Raw genomic sequence first — 18,605 nt, forward strand, 5'->3', positions numbered from 1 at the left:
GAGAAGAACAATAAAATAATTTAAGTTTAAATTTCAAATAAGACGAATATCCTAATATGGGTTTCTGGTACTCCGAATTCATCTAGTAGCTAGAGAAATTAGAGGAAAAACTCATCGTCGTATAACGTATTAGTTGGGCAAAATCTAAACATTTGGATTATAAAAAAAAAGAAAGTTAACATGCTTGAAAATTCACATTAGTTATCCGATTGAAGACCATGAAGCCGAGGTCGAGGAGGAGGCCATCCACAGAGACAGTCTTGGTGTAACCACCTAAGTAGTGTTCCTTCTCGTACAACACCACCTCCACGTCGGCCTTCACTAGCGTGTAGGCTGCCACCAGCCCGCTGATCCCTGCACCAACCACCGCCATCCGCATTGCGATCAGACGTAGTCTCCAACGATCTCCCCTACCAAAAACTCTAACCGAGGGAGAAGTGTGAGTGCAAATTAACTGAAGAAAAGAAGAGAAGAGCTCAGAGTTCAAGCCTTCAAGGATGTGGAGTGAGGAGAGGAGTTTAATAAGAGGACAGGCTGGGGGTTGTCCGCTTATTAAACTTAATTTTATTTTTATTGTGTGTGCCCATATTCGATTACTTTATTTATTTTATTACAAAACGTGCATCAGCGTTCAACTTTTTAATTTCAAAGATGCTTCTTTTTCTCTCTCTTGTCAAAACTTACTGTTCTTTTTCTCTCTCTTGTCAAAACCCTATGTATAGAGTAAGAATTAAAAACTAAGTTTGAGTTGGATCGCAATGATTAAGACGCGGGGCCGTGCTCGAGTTGATTTGAATAAGAAAATTTTAATATTTGATTAATATAATAAAATTTAATTAATAGGGCAGATGTTGACTAATATAGTATTTGATCAAGATGATATATATATAAAAAAGGATAAATAGGTCCAAATTAATTAGATAGTTAATGGTGAAGAAGAGTGTTAAAGTTGACTGAATATTTGATAGTATAGAAATTTAAGTAGATCACGATTTACCGGATACGTATTATGTAAGAGAAAGTTCAGGTGGATCACGGTTGATATGATATTTAGTGATTGAAAAACCAACGAGGAGTTGGCATGAGATGAGGAATGTCCAAGTAGGTCATAAAGGACTGTATATTTGACATGAGGAGGAAAGTCCAAGTGGGGACACTTAGCACGAGAAGTAAGTCCGAGTGAGTCATGAAGAATTGGACACTTGTCATGGGAAAAAAAGTCTAAGTCGATCAAGATTGACCAAATTGTTAATATCGATGGAATCAAAATATTTCCACAATGACATTATATTGTCCACTTTGGGCCTAAGCCCTCATGGCTTTGTTCTTGGGTTCTCCCCAAAAGACCTCATGTCAATGGAGATACTTTCCATCCTTTTAACCCCATGATCTTTTCCATGCATCTACTTTAGATGTGGGACTATGTTTGCACCCTTGCAACCCAACAATTCCCCACTCAAACAAAGGATCACAGGCCTCCCTCAACATCATTTTTGATGTCTGAATCCTCGACCTACCAGGACTTTTTGTCCCTCGGTCCACCCGACCTACTAGGACTTTCCACTTAGCCGCAGCTAGGACTTTTTACCCTTCGGTCCACCCGACCTACTAGGACTTCCCACCTAGTCGCAACTAGGACTTTTTACCCCTCGGTCCACCCGACCTACTAGGACTTCTCACGTGGTGTATGGTCCTCTTGATTCAGACACGGGAGCACCCACTTTCTTTGTTTAAGGTTCAAACCACATGGTTAGATCTGGATCATGGCTTATCCGGCAGTTAGTTCGGTGAAGAGCGGTCTCGCTCTGATACCACTTGTTAGTACCGATGGAATTAAAATATCTCCACAATGGTATGATATTATCCATTTTGGGCCTAAACCCTCATGGCTTTGTTCTTGTGCTCTCCCCAAAAGACCTCATACCAATGGAGATACTTTCCATCCTTTTAACCCCATGATCTTTTTCATGTACTTTAGATGTGAGACTATATTTACACCCTTGCAACTCAACACTTATGTACTCTCATTTGGATAAACCTAATTTGTTCATCTTAATCCGATGATCCAAATTAAATTATATCACTTATCGACATTGAGCTCACTTTCCCAAATCGTTGCATGTCACCGATCTATACCAAGTTAACCCTAAAAGCTAATTTATGCAATAAGAAAGCTCCCCAAACTCCTTGCGATCACATATATGTACAAATTGCCCTATATGGAAGACCGAGTGAGGATGTCAGTCGATCGCCAAATGCGAGAATTTTTTGATCGCTTTTCAGTCATTAGTCCTTCTGCTTTGCAATCATACCATAGTCTCGATTCACAAGAGACTGAAGACCCAAATGCTCCACATAAGCATCATATACTTAAGTATATACGTTGAGGTATATTTATTTATATATTTATGGTTCATTACACATAATATGGCGGTACTACTTAAAGTAAGACTAGCTTCATATATATATGACGTTTATTGTTGTTAATGAATTTTTTCCATAAACACTAAGGCTTGATTGTTCGCAGATGGAGCTGGAGAACCTTCAACGACCCTCATGGATTTATAGACTTTTGTTGTTCTTTTATAGATTTTGTGTTAAACTGTAATCGTGGCAACGTAGTGAGATATCAAACTTGTGTTGTAGTTTTTGTTTGATTATATATGTACTGTAGACATCTATTATCATCCTGTAAATTTATATTACTCTGTGCATCTAATACTAGTACAGAATCAAGAGGAACTAATCAACAGGGACATCCAGATTTCTGAACAAGTTCACATTGGCTATTTGAGATCCATTCTCATGGAGCTTTTACTTTGCAGTGGTACTTGTCTGACTATTTCTTGGTAGATTATTGAAACCACATGAATGGAGGGTATTTTGATGCAGGTTGCTTCTTGTTTTAAACAAACAAAAAAAAACATACTTTATCATAGTGTTTTAAATATTCATCTGTTTTCTATATGATTATGCCTGTGTATTTAAAGTGTATAAGATTGCCTCTCTTTTCTTTTAATATTTCAGGTCTAGCTTGGGCACAATGATTCTTATATATTTCATGCTTGCAATACACCATCAACAAAGCGATTCCTAATGGAACACTTACACGTAAGTTTTTTAGCTGTGCCTTAACAAGTTTTATCATAGTGATGCCTTTAGTCCAACTATGTAGTTGGAACACTTGTAATAAATCTTTATAGATTGTTTTGTTATAGTGATGCCTTAACCAGTTTTTTAGCTGCTGATATGCTGAGAGGGATTTTTAATTTGATTTTTTTTTTGGGAGGGGATTGGGAGTAGCAGTGTGGTGTCATTGTTGGGTTGCCTGATTGCAAGTTTTCTGAGGTGCTGGCAAGTCTAGTTGTTTGGGTATATTCTTTGTTGTGAGGTTGATATTGTTAGTAATAGATTTGCAAAGAATGATATTTTTGTAACTTGGTCATGGCCTTTTCTTTGCTGTAGATTGTATTTTTTTCCAGCATTTATTTTTCTTTAATAGTAAATGAATACTTTTGCTTGTTGTAAAATACAAGGGGTTCTGATGTAGTTTACTTCACTTAGGCATACTGTCCTGATCGTTTCTTTCATGTGCTTTTGAAGTTGTGTAGGAGATATTTTTGTTTCACAGGAAAACTATCATGATGCTCCTGTACTTGGTTCTTTGTCATGCAGGTTGAAATGATACATTGCAAGAGACTTAATGTGCAAAAAGTTTTCCATTCATGGCACTCCAATGAAACTTTTATATCATAATGAAAGTAAGACTTTACTAGTGCTGAGAACTGGACTAAAGGGTGGACCATGCTCGTCAGACATATGTCGTGTAGATCCTTTTGGTGGAACGTTGCTTTCAAAATTTCTGTGTGAACCTGGGAAACATTGATCCGTGGGCATCATTGGAAATGAATCTTCCCACTATTTTCTTATTGGCATTCATCAGAATATAGAAGAAATGAAGATGTGCAGTTCCATACAAAGAGCAAGAAGCAACTTCAAACCATGGATAGTGATGAAATTTTAGAGCGAGCTAAAAAGGTTGAATCCAACGGAGCTGATAGAGAGTGTAGGAATGAATTATTGAGCGCCTTAAGGCAAGAAGTCTTTTCATCGTGTATGAACAATTTAAAATTCAATATAAATTATTTTTCTTTTATCATTTTCATAATTTTGTGAAATGTTATTCAATTATAATTTGAAATTATAGATTGCATGAGAAAGAGTTTTAATGTTGGTTGTATGTAAATCATGGGAAAATAAATTTTTTTAAAAAATCATAATTTTACCGACCGATTTTTAACTTTCGGTCGCTAAATTAGGGACCGATTTTTAAAATTCGGTCCCTAAATTAGGGACCGATTTTGAATTCGGTCCCTAAATTAGGGACCGATTTTGAATTCGGTCCCTAATTTTAGGAATGAAATATTCATCCGGTCCCTAAAATAAAAATATTGGTTGTATGTAAATCATGGGAAAATAAAATTTTTTTAAAAAATCATAATTTTACCGACCGATTTTTAACATTCGGTCCCTAAATTAGGGACCGATTTTTAAATTTCGGTCCCTAAATTAGCGACCGAATACAAATTCGGTCCCTAATTTTAGGGACCGAAATATTCATTCGGTCCCTAAAATTAGAGACCGAATTTTGTGCGGTCCCTAATATTAGGGACCGAACTAGATTTCGGTCGCTAATTAGCGACCGAATCTAAAATCGGTCCCTAATTTGAATTACGACGAATTATTTAGCGATTTTTGTAATCGGTCCCTAATCGGTCGTTAAACGGATTTAGCGACCGATTAGGGACCGATTTTTTCGGTCGCTAATTGGGATTATCCGATTTTGTAGTGAACCCGCTTGATTCCCAAATCGTCGCATGTCACTGATCCATACCAAGTTAACCCAAGATCTAATATATGCAATGAGAAAGGCTCCCCAAGCTCCTTGCGATGATGTGTATGTGCAAAATGTAAAGTGTGCCCTAAAGTGCCTAATGCATACACGTGCTCAGTCGGTGCTATGCTTCGTCTTTGCGGGATTTAGAAACGAGTTGGGTTTTAATAATGTGATGGACTTTATTTGAGGTCAATTTAATAATTAATTTCTCATTCATTCAAAATTAATTTTAAAAAAGTTAAATATTTTAAAATTATCTATTCAAACTTATTAAATAAACCCATTTGAATTATTGATTTAAAACCAATTTTCCAACAATATGGACTTGCTTCGCCGTATTCTGTTTTGAGGACAATTGTACATGAATACTTTGAGGTCAATGTAATAAATTGTTTAGTGTTTACTCACTACGTGTCAAACAAAAAAAAAATGAACATATTGAATTATTAATAACAAAACTTTTCAAAGGCACAAGAATTGTTTGACTTCATCTCTTATGTTTCTACAAGATCAGCTTTATATCAAAATTTGCAATTTTCAATCTCATTGATAAAATGCAAGAAGAAATAAAAAAAGAATAGAATACTTCTTTGGAGTGTAATGCCCTTCAAATTAGTATGATCCCAAAAGAAGGATCAATACTTATGATAGTCATATTCTTACATCTATATGTATCATTTTCACAGTCATTTTCTCATTAAATGTTACATAAATTTTATTGGAAAAAAGACAATAATTTTGGATTCGAATTCTATCATTTTAGGAAGATGTACTATTTTTAACTAATGAAAGCAAACGAACACGTCTGTCTTTCTTGCACTTGCACTTTCACAATTCGGAAACGGCATTACAGTCATCGCCATGCGGGTGACAGTGATCGAAGTAGGGATCAACGGGTTGGTGGCGGCCTATACGCTGATAAAGACTGAGGTGGAGGTGACAATGTATGAAAAGGAAAAAAGGCTTGGGCACCCACGGTAAGACCGTCTTCATAAATAGCATTTGATTCTCTCTTCAATTATGGAGCGTGATTGAATTTTTGATTAGAGGGCAAGGGTTCGAATTCTTGTAGCCGGATTTTTCTTTTAAATGAATGAAAAGTTAGTTCCTCCTCTAATTTTGGGACCGACCGTCAAATTTAAAATTTATCTATGCAGAAGTGATTGAATTTTCGATTAGATTAGGATAAAGATTCACAAGTATATTTAGCTTTTAAGTGAATGAAAAGTTAGTTGATTATTTTACGGTCAAATTTAAATTTATCTATTTATTATTGCGAAAGTCAGAAATAATTTTCTAAAAGTATATTTAGATTTGACGTCGGACATGAATAACAAGAAATAGAAAAATATCTATTTATTTAACTGCGAAAGTCAGAAATAATTTTCTAAAACTTATTGATTTGAAAGAATACAAGAGATAGAAAAATAAATGGTACTATCAAAAATATTATTAAATCAAAAATCTTTTATTAAACATCAACTAATAAGATACTTATATAGATATAAAATCCTAATTTGTAAAGAAAGGAAATAAATCCTAATAGAAAGGGAAATTTTTTTTTTAACATATTTGAAATCCTAAAAATCCTAAACGGACTTAAAATACTCAAATATAAAAAATAAAATTTTTTAAAATTACTCTAAGTACCAAAATCTCTAAAAATTATTAAAAATAAAAATTATCAAAAATAATAGTAATAATCTTTAGATTCCCCTACATTAGTCACCTCCAGGTTAAAAAAAATTCGTCCTCGAGTTTAAAGTAGTGTCAGGTGGTCGCCAAGGAGAAAGATCAATTGACATCAATTCGACAAAATCTATCGTCATCGCGTATGCTACTTGTCACAGCTTCCAGATAGGCGAAGCGACCTGCTCCTCAAGCTCCTTGATTATTGCAACGACCCGTGACCACTAGCCCGAGCTTCGCATATGGTGACGTACAATGAGCACCAACACCGCACATGCACAACGCTCACCACCATCTTTGTCACCGCTACCTTCCCTCCACCTTCCAAGATCCTTTAACAAGATGTCAAAAAGGAAATTGGAGCAACTATAGTAACTGAAGCTGATAAATTAGTTGATATGAAATTTGAGAAAAGATTGACAAGACATATATACTGAAGAGGGGGATATTGTTAAAAAGATAGTTGACTTCCCTTGATTTCTTCATCCACGAGAATGTCTTCATTTAAATTACAATCATCTGTTATTTCTTTGGTTCCATTAGTTGAAAACTCTGTTTGCATCTGCTCGTGTCCTTCTAATACAACTAAAGTATTTATATTTTCTATGTTCTTGGATAAATCTATTTGTTGTGACATCATGTCTATTGAAGCTAAATCATTTGAATTGTCAACAAAGTTCTGGACAAGGTTTGGTGCTTTCTTTGAAGGAGAAGCCTCCTGTGCAATAGAAGCACCAACACCTTCGGAAGCATTGGCAAGGGTTTGATTGAGCAACCAGCCAACATCGGCGCTGAGATAAAGAATTGGATTAGTGATTATTTCATTGATAGCTTTATCATCATCGTACACTGGATCACCAAATATTTCAATCTTTCATTGTCTTCTTTGGCGCCTCCTGTGATTGGACAATTAGAGAGTAGGACTAGTCATACTCGATCTGATTGAGGTTTGCATCTTCATATGGTTGTCTTTTCCATTGTAGGAGGAAGGGGGATATAGAGGCGCTGCGAAGCCAACATTCTCTCAAAGTTGTAGGTGGCGGGGTGATTGATCCCAAATCCCTCAAAACCAAACTTGCATTTCGATATCTCTCCTTGATTGGAAATTAAGGATTTTTCAAAAGGGGAATTGATGTGGCAGGAACTTGTTACCTCCACGTGTCATGTGGGATAAAGTTATAAAATTGGTTCATCTTTAAGATTAGAAAACTCTAAGATGTTTCACTCGAAGAATAAGAAAAATATTTCAAAAAATATGAATAATTGGAATGTGTATATCAGAACAGAATCTCATATCTTGGAATATTTCCTAAATGGATACTAATATTTCAGAGATCAACTTTATAAAAGTTTGCCCATACCTAGGGGCACAATTATGCACACATCAACCCCAATTTTCTCAAACATTTAAACTCCTTTCTCACGTAAAATCTAACTTGAGTGTCGGAGTGGCTTACCAAGACCTACCCCCGTCACCATTCTAATTCTCTTTTTGAGTATTTTTCACGTCTCTTCATCTCTCCTGAGCGGCTATCTTTAAGGAGTGTGCATGTCAGCAGTTCGTGAACCGATGGCTTGATCATCTACAGTGTATTGGCCAAAAAAAAATTGACACCATCTGTAGGGAATCTGCGTTGAAATGCTACGGTGGTTAACACCGTTAGAATTAATGGCAATCACGACTCCATTGGAGAGAAAAACTACAGTGAGAAAATCTTCTCCATCTCCTATTTGGATTAAAATCCTAAGTTTCTTTTCTACCTTACTGATGAAATCTTATAACTTCGATCTCCTCTTCTCTCTTTCTCCTTTATATCCCCACTCCAGTTGTCGTCCAAATCACTATCGCCCTTCGATCAATCTTCGATTTCGCGCCTCCCCTCTCCGGTCCCCCTCGGTCATCGTCTCCAATGGGAAGAAACGCCTGAAACAAACATAACTACGTAGTGACCCTTGAACTTTCCTCCCTAAATCTCGACCTGACTTGTCCTCCAGGACGCCATGACGATCTTCTGCTCTTCCTCGTCTTCTAATCACTTCTTCTTCTTCCTCCTCCTCCTCTCCCATCTTCTCCTTCTCTCCCTTGCTGTCGTCGAAGACCACTCCTCAACTTCTAACGACACCACCATCTATGATCTCCTCCCTCAATACAGCCTCCCCACAGGCCTCCTCCTTGACATGGTCAAGTTCTTCTCCTGAGTTGCAACGGAAGCTTCTTTGTCGATCTCAACGACCCTTGCTACGTCGACTTCGAGTACCTCATCTACTATGAGACCAAGGTATCTAGCGTCTTCAGGTACGGTGACATCAAGGACCTCAAAGGAGTCAAGGTTCGTCGGTTTCTTATTTGGCTAGAGGTCGACGCCATCAAGGTCGACCTCCCACCTTACCAGTATATATGTTGTTAGTAGAAGTCCTAGAGCCAATTATGTGATGATTAACTAAGAACTTTTGTATCATATTCTATTATTAATAAAGACATAGTTTTTTATTATTATACTTACTTTATATTTGTGTCAAATGACTAAGTATAATAATGTCCTTAGGTAGCTAGTTCTAATCTATATCATATCAATTGTTTGAATCGATAATGAGATGATATAGAGAATACTACTCTTAATCATTCCTAGTCAAGCATTAATATTCAGGGGCGATGTTAATGCGTTGAGAGTAGCATGTAGGTCAACTGGATGACTTGATCTCACAAGTCATGGATATGGGATATCGTGTTGACACATGAGTATACATTAGAGAATGTATACTAAATTGACCACCATGAGAAAGTTTCATGAATCGTTATATGAGTGTCATAAACTTTCTCATGTGACTATTGGTATGAATAGTCCTTAGACCTGAAGTCACTATGGTTTTCTACATAAGGAGTTATGTACTTTGTATCGTCAAACGTCACCCGTAACAGGGTGGACTATATAGGTGATCACTGGGTATGTAATAAATTATGCAGAGGGATGTGAGTGATGTAGATGAGATCTATCCCTCCCATATAACGGGAGTGATATCTTGCGGCCTCTTGATAGAGTAGGACCACGAAATACATGGTCATGCTTCAAATGAGTCAATATGAGATATTGAGCTCATTTGCTTGAGTGAGTCTACTTAGGGATCAAGAAACATAAAAATTGATAAGAGGATGACACGATCTATGCCTCATTGATCAATATAATCTAGATATCGAGGATAGAAGGACATGGTCATACATTATCATAGTCACGAAGGTTATGTTGGATCTTGACATTCTTGTCACTTGAGTAGCAATGATGCATTGCTAGATGTCACTCATTGCTTATGTTTCTAAAATGAGTTTTAGAAACATTGTCAACGTTACGAGAACCTATTGGGTCACACACAAATAACATTCTATTTGGAGATGGGTTCATTTTAGTTTGACTAAAAGAACAATTAAGCTCATTGGATAATCTAGACTTGAGTTAGACTCAAGTTGGTTGAATTTGAGTCGGACTCAAATTAAACCAAGTTGATGAATAGATTTGATTCATCATGCATGATTAATGTAGATTAATCATGCATTGAAGAAGAGGAAGTTATCATGCATGGAAGTTTCATGCATGATTAATAAGATAAATCATGCATTGATAAGAGAAAACCAAAAGCCTAAAAACCTTTGGTATTCATGACATGAGTATAAAAGAGTTTTTTCTTCCAAAAACTCAATGGTTGTTCATTTTCTCTTCTCTCTTCTTCTTGCTTGGCCGAAACTTACAAGGGTTGCTAGCACAACCACCTTTCTCCAAAAGTGAGTGTTAGTGTGGATACGTATAGAGGCACGGACACTTGAACGTGCTAGAGATCCGACAACCTTTGGACAAGCAGGATAAGCGAAGGGCACACATCAAAGGTAAATTCTATTAGATAGGACTTTAGGATTTCATAGATCTAAACTTGTATAGATTTTTCACATGGATCACTCGAGGGATCCTATTTTCCGCTGTAAAATTTTATTTTATCACATAGGATTCCCAACATATACTTCTAGGTTGTGTGGATCACACACAAGTTCAGTGTCGAGCAATTTCGGATGGTGCATTCCTGCAATGGGAATAAGGAGCTCCTAAAGGGAGCCTAGGAGCTTTTCGATTGGTCTCTATAGCTCCAAAATTATGTCACACATATGACGAATAAGTTAGAGAATGTTTTCTACAAGATCTAAATGAAGTGTAATTTTCTAGAAGAAAAAAAATGATTTGTCTATCACTATAACTACAACAGTGTCGGCTCAATACATATACTCTCTAGCAAATGTTATTAGACAAGGAGTCATTCATACCATTATTGAAGTAGAGCCTCAATATTGAGTTTAAGCCTCTCTTTGGATCATAAGGATATTTTCTTTAACACTCTTTATTTTATAATTCATTCATTAGATTACTAATCCTTACAATATTACTTCATTTAATATTTGTTCACTTGAAGTATCTCTAAAACTCTCAAGTGCTTCCAAAAACTCTCTTGGTTTCAGACCAGTGACATCTATCAACAATTACCTTTCTCAGGGTTCGATCTCCCTAGACTCGGACATAGTTGCGGACAGAACGCAAAAACCAGTGGTCTCTCCCATTAGTAGCGAATCTAAAGCCTAAAGTTGACGATAGGCCGACCTTGCCAACAAAGGGCTCCAACAAATTTAAACCATTTCATCAATGTTAAAAATATAATATTACCAAATATTTTCCATGATGATCCAGGATATTACAAGTCTGGAACACCAAGCTCCGAACTTGCGACTTTGCCTTACAACAGGCCTGGAACATTGAGTCCCGAGCTCGCAACTTTGTCTTACGACATGCTTGGAACATTGAGCCCCGAGCTCGCGACTTTGTCTTACAAGCCTGGAACACCGAGCCCCGAGCTCACGACTTTGTCTTAAGACATGTCTGGAACACCGAGCTCTGAGCTCGCGACTTTGCTTTACGATAGGTTTGGAACACTAAGCCCTGAGCTCGTGACTTTATCTTACGACAAGCCTAGAACACCGAGCCTCGAGCTCGCGACTTTACTTTATGACATGTCTAGAACACCGAGCTCCAAGCTCATGACTTTGCCTTACGATAGGCTTAGAACACTGAGTCTCAAGCTTGTGACTTTATCTTACGATAGGCCTAAAACACCGAGCCCCGAGCTTGCGACTTTGTCTTACAGCAGGCCTGGAATACCGAGCCCCGAGTTCCTGACTTTGTCTTACGATAAGTCGAGCTCCCGACTTTGTCTTACGACAGATCTAGAACATCAAGCCCCGAGCTCCCGACTTTATCTTACGACAGGCCTATAATACCGAGCCTCGAGTTCTCGACTTTGCCTTATGACAGCCTGGAACACCGAGCCCCAAGCTCGTGACTTTGTCTTATGATAGGTCTAAAATACCGAGCCCCGAGCTCGCAAATTTACCTTATGACATGCCTGGAACACTGAGCCCCGAGCTTGTAACTTTGCCTCACGACAAACTAGGAATACCGAGCCCCGAGCTCGTGACTTTGCCTTTGACAGGTCTGGAACACCGATCCCCAAGCTCGTGACTTTGCCTTACGACAAGCCAAGAACACCAAGTCCTGAGCTCGCGACTTTGCCTTATGATATGCCTAGAATACTGAGCCCGAAGCTCGCGACTTTGCCTTACGGCAGACCTAGACCATCGAGCCCCAAGCTGCAATTTTGCTTTATAACAGGCCTGGAGCACCGAGCCCCGAGCTCGTGACTTTGCCTTATGACAGATCTGGAGCACTGAACCCCAAGCTCGCGACTTTACCTTATGATAGGCTTGGAGCATCGAGCCCCAAGCTCATGATCCTATTGTGGACACTCCATCCATATGTGGTGGAGCGATGACACTTCATCAAGTACAGTACAATCAGTCGGGCTATGCCTCTTTCGACTAGACTAATTGGGGATGCTTGTGATGTAGCGGAAATCTATTACCTTCATGCATCATGCGGGAGAAAGTTATAAAGTTGGTTCATCCTTAAAATTAGAAAACTCTAAGACAGTTTCACTTGAAGAATAAGAAAGATATTTCAGAAAACATGAATAATTGGAACGCGTATATCAGAACAAAATTGATGTGCGTAGGATATATAACTGTTTCTTATACTTTATTCGCACATCTTTCTATTTTTCATGTTATATCTTGCGTACATTACATCCTTTATCTGTGCATTTGGCATTGTATTCTTTATTTCCTAGTTCGGAGGACTGCTCGTATATTTGTGTGTTTCAGGACGGAAAAACGGAGCAAAACAGGCGAAATGGAGCACTTATTGAAGACATGGCAAGACAGGGTCGTGCCTCATAGGCACGGCCGTGTCTATCACCTCCTGAGACCGTGCCTCCATGGCACGGGCGTGCCTTCAACCAGACGATCAACAAGCTTAGGCCGTGCCCCAAAGGCACACCCGTGCCTTCCTCCTGCAGCAGCCAGACATGGCCGTGTCTCCCAGACACGGCCGTGTCTCCTCAACAGAGCCACGCCAAGACATGGCCGTGTCCCCCAGACACGGCCGTGTCTTCCACCAGAGGAGCACCTGCCCGTGGCCGTGCCTCAGAGGCACGGGCGTGTCTCCCACCAGAGAGCAGACTGCCTTTGGCCGTGCCTCACAGGCACGGCCGTGCCTCCCAACAGAGCATCAACTCTTCGTGGCCGTGCCTCACAGGCACGGCCGTGCCTCCACTACAGCAGGGCGGCCACACATGGCCGTGTCTCCCAGACACGGCCGTGTGACGGGGGCGTGCCTGGCTGATTCATAGGGTATTTCGTGGGGGCCTATAAATAGACCCCCTTAAGAGCCCTAAAAAGGGGGGGAGACCTTGGAGAGCCACCGGAGCGTGCTAGAGCCACCGACGCCTCATTCCGGAGCTAGATTCGACGATCCGTTCATCCGTCCGGACACTCCATCACATCCACGCCTCACCTTCGCAGAGATTGCAGTCCGGAGAAGAAGAAGCTCATTGATAAGTCCTATTTCTTATTTTCTTCTTAGATTCTTGGAATAGGATGTATTTTTACTTTCTTCTCTGTATTGTAACCTCCCCGATATGGAGTAGTCCTCCAGATTCTAGGATGTAGGAGGAATCGGGGTTATTGGATGATTGTAACTTTGGATTTGTTAATCTACCATGTTCTATGATATGATTGTGCAATTGCTTTGTGGATTTGTGCCTTATACTTGTTTGATGATATGTTTGTGAATGGTATGAATCTATAAGGGTAGAGATTATTTGTTGTTTGAGTAATTCTTAGGATCGTACACCCGGGACGCCTCGTGACAGGAGGAGAGTCTTAACCGGACCTTCCGAGGGATTGCTTAGGCTATGAAGAATCTTTATGAGGGATAACTAACGGTTACTCATTGTTGGGGAGAGGTCTTTAAAAGGATACCCTGTGACAGAGGGTAGGATTCTAGTAGTATACTGGGGCGCCTGAGTGACACGGGAAAGCCTTAAACCGGGCTATCTAGAATCATCTCAAACCGACATTAGTAACATTAGAACACCATTGATTTATTCCGAGGAAACCTGACGAGGTCTAATTGGATAATTTGGTTAGAATCCCTACAATTGTGTAATCATTGAGGAATGGTAGAGGATCCAAGTCAATCAATCAATATCTCGAGGAATCCGAAGTCCTAGGATCGCCTTCCATATTCTGTCACAGTCGGATTATATCTTCGAACTAAGGTTTAGGAGCTCTAGAACACTCTTTCTCCCCCACACCAAACCATTTCCTATGAACTCTCCACTCTTATTGTGCTAGGTTAGTAATTAATTCCACGGTCCCTGTGGATTCGATCTTTTTATTACTTGGCGACATTCCGTATACTTGCGGAACACGCATCAAGTTTTTGGCGCCGTTGCCGGGGATCGTGCGTAATTTTTTACTAAACTTGCACATTAAGTTTTTCTTTTGTTTTCTTTTATATACATAGCTTCCATTCATTCTTTTTAATTCTTTTCATATTCATTCATTGGTACTATTCTTTGCAACATTAATTTTCTGGCATTGTAATCATTTGTTTTATTGTTGTGCATGCGCAGGGCCGACCCAGTGGAGTTTCCTTTTGACCCTGAAATTGAGAGAACTTACCGAAGGAGACTTCACGCACAGAGGTTAAACGTTCAAGAAGAATCATCAAACAACATGGCCCAGAAATCTTTGAAAGACTATGCAGCACCACAAATGAGAGGAATGACATCATGCATTGCCCTACCAAACATAGAAGTAGCAAACTTTGAGTTTAATCCTGGATTTATTGCTATGATTCAACAGAACCAGTTTGGTGGTGGGCCACATGAAGACCCAAATTTGCACATAGAGATATTCTCCGATGCTTGTAGCACGAGGAGAACACAAGGGGTCAGCTTTGATGTCCAAAGGTTGATGCTTTTCAGATTTTCTCTCCGAGATAGGGCAAAAGACTGGTATCACTCTCTACCTCCAAATTGTATTCATTCTTGGGAGCAGTGTGAAAAGCTTTTCATGAACAAATTTTATCCCCCAAGTAAAACAGCCCACATGAGAAATATGATCTCAAGCTTCACGCAAATGGATGGAGAAACCTTATATGAAGCTTGGGATAGATTCCAAGGGATGTTGAGGAAGTGCCCACATCACGGTTTGGAAAGATGGCTTATCATTCATACCTTCTACAACGGGATCAACTATCAGACGAAAGTATATTTGGATTCCGCTGCTGGAGGAGCTCTCATGAATAAGAGTTTGGAAGAAGCCGAAGAATTAATTGAGAATGTGGCACTGAATCACCATCAATGGGCTAATGAAAGAGGTAGTATGCAGAGAACTCCTGGGAGATACAATGTAGACAATTACACTAAGCTGAATGCGCAGATAGATGCCCTTAGCAAAAGGGTAGAGAACATGAGTATTGGAAAGGTCAATGCGGTGGTGACAACATGTGAGATATGTGGAGATTCCAGCCATACAACTGAAGTGTGCCAAGCTGGAGCATTTCAAGCTCAGATTTCTCAATATGAACAATGCGACGCAGTTGGCACATTCAATCAAAGAAACAACCCGTACTCGAATACCTACAATCCGGGTTGGAGGAATCACCCAAATTTTTCATACCGCAACAACAACAACCAAGGACCTTCCTACCAAAATGCGCAGAAGCCTAGTGAAGAAGTGTCAGACACCCAGAAAATCTTGAAAATTCTGGAGCAGCTTCAAGGTGATGTGGTCAAGATTAATGAAAAACTTGACGACCACGACAAGAGGATGAAGATGCAGGAGACACAGATAGCTCAGATCAGCTCTTCCCTCTCCTCCAGAACTGTGGGTGCACTCCCAGGCAAGCCAGACTTTAATCCCATGGAGCACTGCAAAGCTATTGAGCTTAGGAGCGGACGGACCTTGAAGGACAGAGAGCCTCAAGTGACTGCTCCTAGGGAAGGTATACCTTTCACCCCAGCCGCCGTGCAACCTCCTTCCTCAGTACCTGATGTTGAAGACACAATGGAGGAAGTTGAGACCGCTTCGCCCGCTGGGATTCAACAGAAGAAATCATATGTGAGAAATATTCCTTACCCGCAGAGGCTCCTATACAAGCAAAAGGATGAGGAGTTTGAAAAGCTATACAATAGGGTGAAGGACTTAACGCTGGACGTACCCCTTCTCGATGCACTCATCGAGATGCCCAAATTTGCAAAATTTATTAAGGGGTTAATGTCTACCAAGGATATCACCCGGCCAAAGAATGTGGTGGCGCTTACTGAGGATATAAGTGAGAAGATTCTGAACAACAAAATTCCTCAGAAGCTCAAGGACCCAGGTAGTTTCTTTCTCCCTTGCAAGATTGGTAATATTTCAATTGGGAGAGCTTTCTGTGACCTTGGAGCTAGCGTCAGCATTATCCCATACATAACAAGTGAAAGATGTGGGTATACGGATCTGAAACTTACACCCATGGCCATTCAACTAGCAGACCAGACTTGCAGATATCCAAAAGGAATAGTTGAAGATGTGCCGGTGGAAGTCGGGGGGTTCACAATCCCCACCGACTTCGTTGTACTTGACATGGAGGAAGATCCGTCTATCCCCATTATTTTGGGAAGGTCATTCCTCGCCACTTCTGGAGCAAAGATCGATGTGAAGAACCGTAAGCTATCTCTAGAAGTTGGCGAGAAGAAAATCGACTTCAACCTCTCCTTGGACTCCAACGCATACTTGCCAGAAAAGCCCCACTGTTGCCGGTTGGAAGACATCCAACCGAAGAAGAGGAAGTTTGAGTACCACCCTACAACCATGCCGGAAAGGATGCCCGCTCCGGCCGGGCAAATAAGGAAGCTGTGTTTAAAAACAGCAAAATACAAAGTTCCTCCCAGGGGAAGGTTGCGAGAGGGCAACCAATGATCCCTGTACATTATTGAATAAAGGGGTCGAGCTAAAGACCTTAAACAAGCGCTTCTTGGGAGGCAACCCAAGGGTTTTTAACTTTCTTTTCTTTTATGTTCATATGCATATATTTTTGTTTGTTTTGTTTTGAGAGTTACTAATAAGTTTTCCTATTTTTGCAGGAAATTTTGAAGTTCGGGAAGCAATAAAAGCTGGACCGTGCCTCAAAGGCACGGTCGTGCCTCATATTAGGCACAAGCAGCTTTTGGCCGTGTCCCATGGACACGGCCGTGTCTCAATAAAAAGGCGGACTGGACATGGCCGTGTCTCATAGGCACGGCCGTGCCTTTTAACAGAGCCGCGACCCTGTGAGACCGTGCCTACTAAGGCAACAATTTGAATTCTAAAGAAACCAACCTATCTTGCACATCAAAGATGCAATCTGAATTTTAGCAACAATTAACTAACAAAAGCAAACAATTGCATGAATTTAAACTATCAACTAAACTGATACAACATCATAACCTATGATACGGAACAGTAGCTTTCATGAAACTCAACAGTAAACACAGATACAACTCAGCCGAATGAATGAAACTAATGGATCTAAACAATCCAAAACAAACTAATCAAAGTGATGAGTAATCAAACAAATCCAATTCAAGATCAAGAGTTTCAAATGTTTAATCTACAGAAATGAGATTTACAGAAATGAAATGGACAGAAACAAGGAAAACTAAGTGTTTCGATTCTTCCCTTCCAAATTGACTTCCTCTTTGCCGTCACACAAAGACTGGTAAATAACCAGAAATCCCAGAAGATAAACCTATTTTTTTAATTTTGTTTGATCAGAGAAAAAATTAGAAAAAAATGAAAGAAAACAATGTGCCAATTGTAGTTGTTTGTGCCAATTTGATTTGGAAAAGGGTGGAGTTACAATTTAAATTTGTTTTTAATTCTGAAATTCATTGGATGATGTTCTAGAACCCTGAAATAAAGAGATATGCTCAGAAACAAGAAGAAAAAAAAATCAAGAGCAACTTTAGCAAGAAAGAAATTTTTTTTTTTGAAATGGGAGTTGATTGAAGGTTGATTTTATTTTGGAGATCTCATAATTGGAGCTGGTAAAAATTTGTATCTCAGTTTAGAAGTTTAAGTTTGATACTCAGAAACTAGAGCTATGGGTTGGGATTCAAAGGAAATTTTGAAAGTAAATCAATTCTGAAATTAAACTGAACTTTGTAAAATGAATGGTGAACAAGAGTTTTGTGCTAAAGTATCAAGTAAATTTTGTCCAGAATTCATCAGAGCTTAAATGCCTATCACTACATGGTTAAATGAAGTTTTATTCAACGCTAGAATCTTGAGGGATAAGGCTCAAATAACCTCACATTGTCAGATTCTGAAAAATCTGTTCATATACTAACTGTTGTGTCAATTCTTCATCTTTGAAGCCTTGTGAACTGTTGTGAGTTTGAATTACTAAAGACAATTTGATGTATACTTGTAGAGTATTTAAAGAAATGCCATTTGGAATGTAATTGAGAAGGAAACAGGGCTGAAATTGGCTGAAACACTGGTGAGAAAAAAACTTGTGAAGAGCTGTTGAAGTTGAATAAGTTTTGCTTAGATTGTTTC

At 39.3% G+C, this 18,605-nt stretch overlaps 2 protein-coding genes, 1 long non-coding RNA gene, 1 other non-coding gene and 1 pseudogene across 4 annotated transcripts in view; 3 read left to right on the forward strand and 2 right to left on the reverse strand.

The window, feature by feature from the left end:
• The window catches only part of LOC141832904 (uncharacterized), a gene marked incomplete in the record, with an annotated part of 37,765 nt that extends 37,289 nt beyond the window's left edge, over positions 1 to 476 (reverse strand). Inside the window, 1 exon segment of the mRNA XM_074720271.1 lies at positions 197 to 476.
• Positions 477 to 2,359: 1,883 nt separating this feature from the next.
• On the forward strand, positions 2,360 to 4,103 carry LOC141834216 (uncharacterized). Its single transcript, XR_012602274.1, has 4 exons — positions 2,360 to 2,388; positions 2,528 to 2,827; positions 3,028 to 3,111; positions 3,676 to 4,103. It is a non-coding gene; the product is annotated as an uncharacterized LOC141834216 (long non-coding RNA).
• A 4,484-nt stretch (positions 4,104 to 8,587) lies between these two features.
• Positions 8,588 to 10,715, forward strand: LOC141832853 (uncharacterized; annotated as a pseudogene).
• Positions 10,716 to 14,642: 3,927 nt separating this feature from the next.
• LOC141833888 (uncharacterized) lies at positions 14,643 to 16,985 on the forward strand. The gene has a single exon (XM_074721394.1). It carries the CDS (start codon positions 14,643 to 14,645, stop codon positions 16,983 to 16,985), a length of 2,343 nt encoding a protein of 780 aa, XP_074577495.1.
• On the reverse strand, positions 15,127 to 15,232 carry LOC141834233 (small nucleolar RNA R71). The gene has a single exon (XR_012602288.1). It is a non-coding gene; the product is annotated as a small nucleolar RNA R71 (small nucleolar RNA).
• Positions 16,986 to 18,605: the final 1,620 nt, after the last annotated feature.

This window comes from Curcuma longa, chromosome 8 (genome assembly GCF_044706935.1).
Source record: "Curcuma longa cultivar G26 ecotype Majalengka, Jawa Barat chromosome 8, ITB_CL_G26_1.1, whole genome shotgun sequence".
Lineage (NCBI taxonomy): Eukaryota > Viridiplantae > Streptophyta > Magnoliopsida > Zingiberales > Zingiberaceae > Curcuma > Curcuma longa.

What these genes read in the sequence shown, in the direction of transcription:
- LOC141833888 (XM_074721394.1), top strand. Translation starts at nt 14,643, where the DNA reads ATGCGCAGGGCCGACCCAGTGGAGTTTCCTTTTGACCCTGAAATTGAG.